Genomic DNA, 6,842 nt, shown 5'->3' on the forward strand with positions numbered 1-6,842 from the left:
TGTGCTACTGCCATCTGGGGCAGTACCAGAGAACATTCCATTCCTAGTATCTGCTGCTCTGAGTATCTCAGGACAGTGAAAGCTGTAGGCAGGTTATATTTCCTGCTGAAGTGTCTGGAATAGCCTTTCTTTCCCTCACTGAGTTCCAAACGATGTCACAACAGAGAATCCTCAGGTATCATACACTTTCCTTTATACTAAGAAAGGGTTTGATACTCGGGGCTGCTGCGGTTGAGGAGAAGGAAAGATAATCACTGCAGGAGGGAATCCCTGACCCCTTCTACCAAATCGTCCAGTCATATTCAAACCCTGGCTGCATCTAGGAAATGTCCTCAGCAGTTAGAGATGTCAGGGGGAGCAGCTGGGGCTGCCCAGCCTCACACTTCTGCTTCCTGGGAGGTTTGTGTCATGGCTTGTACCACTGTGGGAGGGGAACTCTGATACTGTAAACAGTAATAAGTTGCAACATCTTCAGGCTGCAGGCTGCTGATGGTGAGAGTGAAATCTGTCCCATATCCGCTGCCGCTGAACCTCGATGGGACCCCAGACTGCAAATTGCTTGCAAAATAGATCAGGAGCCTGGGAGCTTTCCCTGGTTTCTGCTGATACCAATTTAAAGCATTATAAATGTTCTGACTGGCTCTGCAGTTGATGGTGACTGTGTCTCCTACAGAGGCAGCCAGCGAGGATGGAGACTGGGTCACCTGGATGTCACATCGCACACCTGACACTGGAAACATAAACACAAAGACCACGCAATCAATCAGGCTTTAAGAAAACCTCTCTGAAGGGCCAGAAATTATCGATCCCACTGGGCTAAGGAAATCCCCAGGGCTACCCATCCTTACCTGGGAGCCAGAGCAGCAGCAGCCCCAGGAGCCGAGCGGGGACCCTCATGTCCATGCTGTGTCCTGACTGGGACTGACTCCTGCACAGCGTGTGAGCAGATTCATAAATGTTCAGGGCAGAGGGCTGTGAGCTTCGACATGCAAATGAGCAGAGTCAGAGTGGGGCTGCACTAAACTGCAGGGCTGCCTCATCTCAGTAGTTCAGGACAGGCTGAGGGACCCATCTCCCAGGCAAGACCAGGCTAGATCTGATTTGCTGCAGAGTCTGTGTTTCTGACACGTGCCACAAGACAGAATCCCATACACAGTACAGTAACGAGCGATGCCCTGCACTCTTCCTGATTCTGCACATGCGTCTGTCCTGTTTTCTATTCACAATTCTATGGCGGTGACCCTCGGAGTTGGGAGAAATTAGAGAAAACATGAGGGTACAGTATGTCATGGCTAAAATATAAGAAGAAAAATGAATATAATAGCATTTTAAAACTCTTTAAAGTAGTTCTGACATCTCTAAACATTGATCTTACTAGTATAAAATGCCTTTGTAACATGCAGGCAGATATGTTCTCAAGCTCTTGGTGCCCCGGTCCCTTAAACACACACAGGTGCAAGATGCTACCTGTATTCTTAATGACATCAAAGACCTTCCAAGTTTCTTCCTATCAAATATCTTTTCTGAATAATTTACAAGAATTTTGAGGCAAGTACAGGACACTGTATCAGCCACTAAACAGATATTGGAATGTTGGGGAAATTGGAACTGGTGTAGCATTTTGATGATAGGAGGGAAATTTCCACCTTTTGGTGTTTTTCTGTGTGCCTCTGTCAACACAGAGAAACTTTCTTATTTGGCTCAACACCCAGCGTCCTCATGAGGGCTTCACTGTCTCTTAGTGTCAAGTATTAAATAAGGATTCCTGGGAGAAACTCGGGCAAATCTCATCACCATCTTGCTTTTTCAGGGAAGCAAAATCCTTCCTGACACTGCTCCACTCTCCTCTTCCTCTTTACACTTATCTCACAGCTGATCACATGTGGCTCCCAGTCCTTGCACCTCCTGTTCTAGAAGAGGCTGATTGTCCCTGCCACGTGTACTGACACAGACTCGTGCTCAGTAATCCAAAGAAAAAGTGGTTGGTGGTTGTGTTTACATTTCAAAACTATGTACCTTAATTTAATGTTGCTTTTTAAGCGTTTATTTGATGGGTTACAGAGATATGAAGGAAACATTTATCTGCCAGGTTGGAATAAGTCTTGCCCTGATGATGAGAAGAACTCAAATTTGTAGTTGTGCAGGTGCAGGGCTGACTTCCGGAAATGGAGAAATAAGGTGATGAGATCGGGGGAGCACAGATCTCTGCCTGTGCAGTTCAGGAAGTTAGGGAACAGAGGCTTCACAGCAGGGCTGAGGTCAGGCTTGCCCTGCAGAGAGCTGTGGGCTGGGGAGGAAGCAGCTGCTGTCCTGAGTATGCAGCTGAGGACCAGAGAAGGAAATTGCTCCATACAACAGGCCCTGAATCGGGCCAAGAGTTGGAGGCCAGGAAAAGTGTCTGAGAACCAAGGACAAAGGAGTTGGGTCCAGCTCTTCTCAGAGCTGTTCTCACAGTCCTGAGGGATAAAGGGAAGAGGGGGATGAGCAAACGTCCCTTCCCAGAGTCCTGTCTCAGTCAGGCCGTGTTCTGTTTAGAAAGATAAGGAGAACTGGCAAATGCATGCATACATTATGAGTCTATTATGTTCCCATAATAGTACTAGTGTTAAAGACATACATGAATAGTTTATTACATCAATATCTGACATATCTTTTTCACTTCTGGAAATTCCAGGATGAGCACTGAGCACCCACAATGTTCTCCTTTCCCCCTTTCCTTCCCACTGACAGCCTGGGCATCCTGAAGCACAGGCCCTGCCCCGACACCTGTGGAACATGCAATGTACCCTGGGAGCAGAACCTGGACACAGATCTGGCATCACGTCAGGTTTCCCTGCTCACTCCCCCGCTCCCTATGGGACACGCCACACTGTCTTCCTCTTTGCTGAATGGAGCCTCAGGGTGCTCTGTTTCCACCTCCTGTGAACCCACAAGGCCACTTCAGCCGGACAGCACATGGGGGCTGCACCTTCAGGACGGCAGCATCTTTTCCAGCATGTGCTTGCCCAGTACTGACCCAGGGTTTGGACTCTGCTTCTTGACTTCTCTTGGAAGTTTCACGTCCATGGGCTGTGTCTACTGAAGATCAGAAAGAAATAGAAAATAATCAGAAAATGGCACATGGGGCAGATGTGGCCCCGTGTGGGGTCCCAGCACAAATGTGATCCCTAAGACTGGAAAGAGAGCTCCATGCTCTTAGGGGCGCCCTGTTGCTAAGGGAGCAGTGGCTCTTGAGTGTCTCCAGTCTTCATAATTCAAGCCTCTGGGCTTCGTTTATTATGAAGTTTGCTCGCTATCTAGTGGCGGATTTGGGACATAGCAATGTATAGAATTATCAGTTTGAGGCCCTATTCCTTGTCTGATTTTCAGACACACTTTCATGATTCCCATAATATTTCAATCCTTCCTAGTTCAGATTCCCTGGGAGACACAAAGGACTTCTCTCTTCAGTTGTTTAAACAGTTAAGGACAAAAGACGATCAGTTTACCCAGAATTCTGAAAAGTATGTGGTTCATCAGACAGTTAAAACTGTAGATTTTGTGATGCACATGACAGCCTTGAGATGCAGTTTGGGCAATGTTTGGCCAGGAACATCCTTGCAGGGGACTAGGGTCAGCATGGACAGAGACTGAGGGCTCCAGGTCTGCATCTGTGAACACGGCCTCATTCTTCGCATCCCCAAACGCCTTTCAATTCTGACTGGAGAAAGCCAGCTCAAGTAAGGTTCCTATACACACCTCTCATGCTCAGTAGGAGGGATGTGGAGGCAGCTGGGGCAGCTGAGGCAGCAGAAGGTCCTGGCTGCACATCAGTTCCTGAATCCTTCTCTCTGCCTACCTCATCCCAGTCTGCACAGTATGATTGTAGGGGGCCAAGTCGACCTCTGGAATTAGTAACCCTGCTTCACATGCTACCACCTTCCAAGATGTTCTTGACAAACAGCTTCCTGTGGGACAGTTTTGACAGCACTTTTCAGGCAGCAGTTTCTTTGACATTTTAAAGAAGACACTGAACTTGGAGGGCAGAGTTGTGTGACTGCATCTGTGGGACATAGAACATCAACAGTGGTCAGGAGATGTGTCCCCAGTTCAGTGCATCACTGCTTCTCAGCATGCATCAGGAATGTTTGCATGGACAGGACAAAACCTCTGACAGCTAAAATTCATAGGAGGACAGTATTATTTTCCCACAAGGATTCAGAGGGTTCAGTCCATAACTGACTGGCTCCAAGGAAGATGTGGCATGATGGAAGTGGGTGGGATGGAAAGTGTTTACACTACCACAGCCAAGACTGAGAGAGAAGGGAAGATCCAGGGACAAGGATACAGCCTTCCAGGTCGCATCTCCAGTGACTCAAGTCTTCAGACACCAACCTCACAGCACTTGTAGCTACGGAACCTTCAATGGGTCCATCCTTCAGCACTACAGGGCCCATGGGGCTCAGTGAATTCCAGACACCCCAGCACATGGAGTTGTTTTATTTCTAAATTCTAATACATCCCAGTGTTACCTCATGCCAGGAACTTCTATATGGACAGATGCTGGGACAGAAAAAGAAAGAGACGGTTTCAGATGCTGGCAAAATCAATGCTGTCTGCATAGCAAATCCTTTGATTGACACAGATGACGTCAAATTGAAGACCTAATGAGTTTTCTAGTGAGCCAGGACAAACAGACCATAAAAGGCATTTGCAAAAGGGGAAGAGGGCAGAACAGGACAAAGCTCAGTATTAAGACAGTTAATCTTCATTCAATGGAATGTTTTAAAATTTGGTCTTTCAGGCAGAGGTTGGGGAACTTAACTAGTGACTCAGCTCTGCTTCATGTGGTTAATGAGGATCTTTGCTTCATAGTTGAACTACATATAGTTTTCATTTTTGTAATATAATTAATTTGTGCTTGTTAGACTAAGATTAAATTTTTATTAGTACGTATGTGAAAGATATAATTTGTTGTTCTTTGTGGAGGTGTTACATGTAAATATCACATCTTATTTCTTCCCTCCTTTCTCCATACCAGATCCTTTTCCCTTTTATAAAAGGTCTGCCTATTTCCTGTTACCTAACTTTTAATTTTCCTGTTTATTTATATTTGGGTTTTTCATATTATACACACCATGAGATATTCAATTTTGTGGGTCTGACTTATTTAATTAAAATTATACTCTCAAGGAGCATCCGCTTTCCTACAAATAACTCAGGTTTGCCCTTCTTTATGACAGACTCATAATCCATTGTTATGAACATCAAAATTTATTCATCCGTTATTCTCTGATGGACAATTCCTGTTATTAACACATTGATGTTAAGAGCTGTGCTGCTATAACACGGGTGTGAATGTGTCACTGCAGTGTGAACCTTTACTCTGTTGTTTTCCTTTTCAGTTCTGTACAGATCAGAGATCGTGAACATTTTTTCATGTATTTATTGGCCACTTGTAATTCTTCATTTGAAAAGTGTTTATTTATTTCATTTGGGCACTTTTGGATTGGATCTGTTATGCTGAGAGCTCTAACCACTTTGAGTATTTTATTTGTGCTGCACACTTGTTGTCTCTCTGAAGAACAGCTTCCAAATATTTTTTTCCATTTGATAGGCTGTCTTTTCTCTTTGTTGTTTCTTTTCCTGTGTAGAAAATTTTAACTTGATATGATTCCATTTGTTGATTCTTGATGCTATGTGTTGTATATTTGGGGTTCTGCTTATGAAATCCTTGCCTTTGTTTATGTTGTTAGCTTGTTTTCCTAACATTCTTGTTAAAGAGACTTTCTTTTCCCAACATATGTTTTCATCTCCTTAGCAAAAGACGAGTTGAGTACCTCACACTGGTGTTGTTTCTGTATGTTCTATTCTGTTTCTTGGTTCACATGTTCATTTTTATGCCAATGCCATGCTCTTTTTATCACAATAGCTTTGTAATATAGCTTGAAGTCCAGAACTGTGATGCATTCTACAATGCTCTTTTTAACCAGCTTTGATTTTGCCATCCCAGTCTCTTCTGGTCTCACATGTATTTTAGGCTTCTTTTTCTTCAATTCTTTGGTGAATCCTATTAGGAGTTTGATTGGGTTGACATTAAATCTCTATATAATTTTTGAAATATGGCTTTTTTCCCCTCTATTGCTTCTGCTTGTCGAGGAACAGCAGATGTGTTTCCAGTTCTGATACCTCCTTTGTTCTCCTTTTCGGAGCTCTGTAGTTTTGTCATACAGGTGTTTCACCTTGTTGGTTATGTGAATTTCTAAGTATTCCATTTCCTTGGTGCTATTGTGAATGGTACTCTTTTCTTAATTTGTTCGTCAGTTTGTTCACTATTGCTGGACAGAGTCTAATTGATTTTATTGCAAGGTTTGTATCCAGCTACTCTTTTGAATTTCTTTAAAAATCTAGGAGTCTTTTGATCAATTTTGGGTCTTCTCTGTAAAGGAGCATGTCACCTTCAGATAATGATAATTTGACTTCTTCTTTCCCTATAATATCCTTTATAATTCCTTTTCTTGCCTGAATCCTCTGGCTAATGTTTCCAGAACTATATTAAATACAGTGGTGGTAAAAGAAAGCATTGTCTTCTTCTTACTTTTAGAAGGAATGTTTTCAGCTTTTCCAAATTTCATACGATGTTGGCATTGGTTTTCATAAATGTCTTTTATAATATTGAGAAAAGGTGCTTTCTTACCTATTACCTTCAGAGATGGTATTGTGAAGGGATGCTAGAATTGGCCAAAGTTTTTTTCATATCTGATGAGATGATCATGGAGATTTTGTCCTTGCTTCTGCTGTTTCTGTAATGTATTGCATCCATTGAGATGAACTCACAAATGAAAAGTTTAATATATATGGTT

The 6,842-nt window shown here is 43.3% G+C and overlaps 1 gene segment (V, D, J or C); it reads right to left on the bottom strand.

Annotated features, from left to right (window-relative positions):
• Positions 1 to 377: 377 nt before the first annotated feature.
• LOC102019054 lies at positions 378 to 909 on the bottom strand. The segment is given in 2 exon segments: positions 378 to 724; positions 849 to 909. Coding segments are annotated over 2 exon segments (402 nt in total).
• Between the last annotated feature and the right edge of the window lie 5,933 nt (positions 910 to 6,842).

The sequence above is a fragment of the Chinchilla lanigera genome, unplaced genomic scaffold (assembly GCF_000276665.1).
Source record: "Chinchilla lanigera isolate Chin_1 unplaced genomic scaffold, ChiLan1.0 scaffold00069, whole genome shotgun sequence".
Taxonomy (NCBI): domain Eukaryota; kingdom Metazoa; phylum Chordata; class Mammalia; order Rodentia; family Chinchillidae; genus Chinchilla; species Chinchilla lanigera.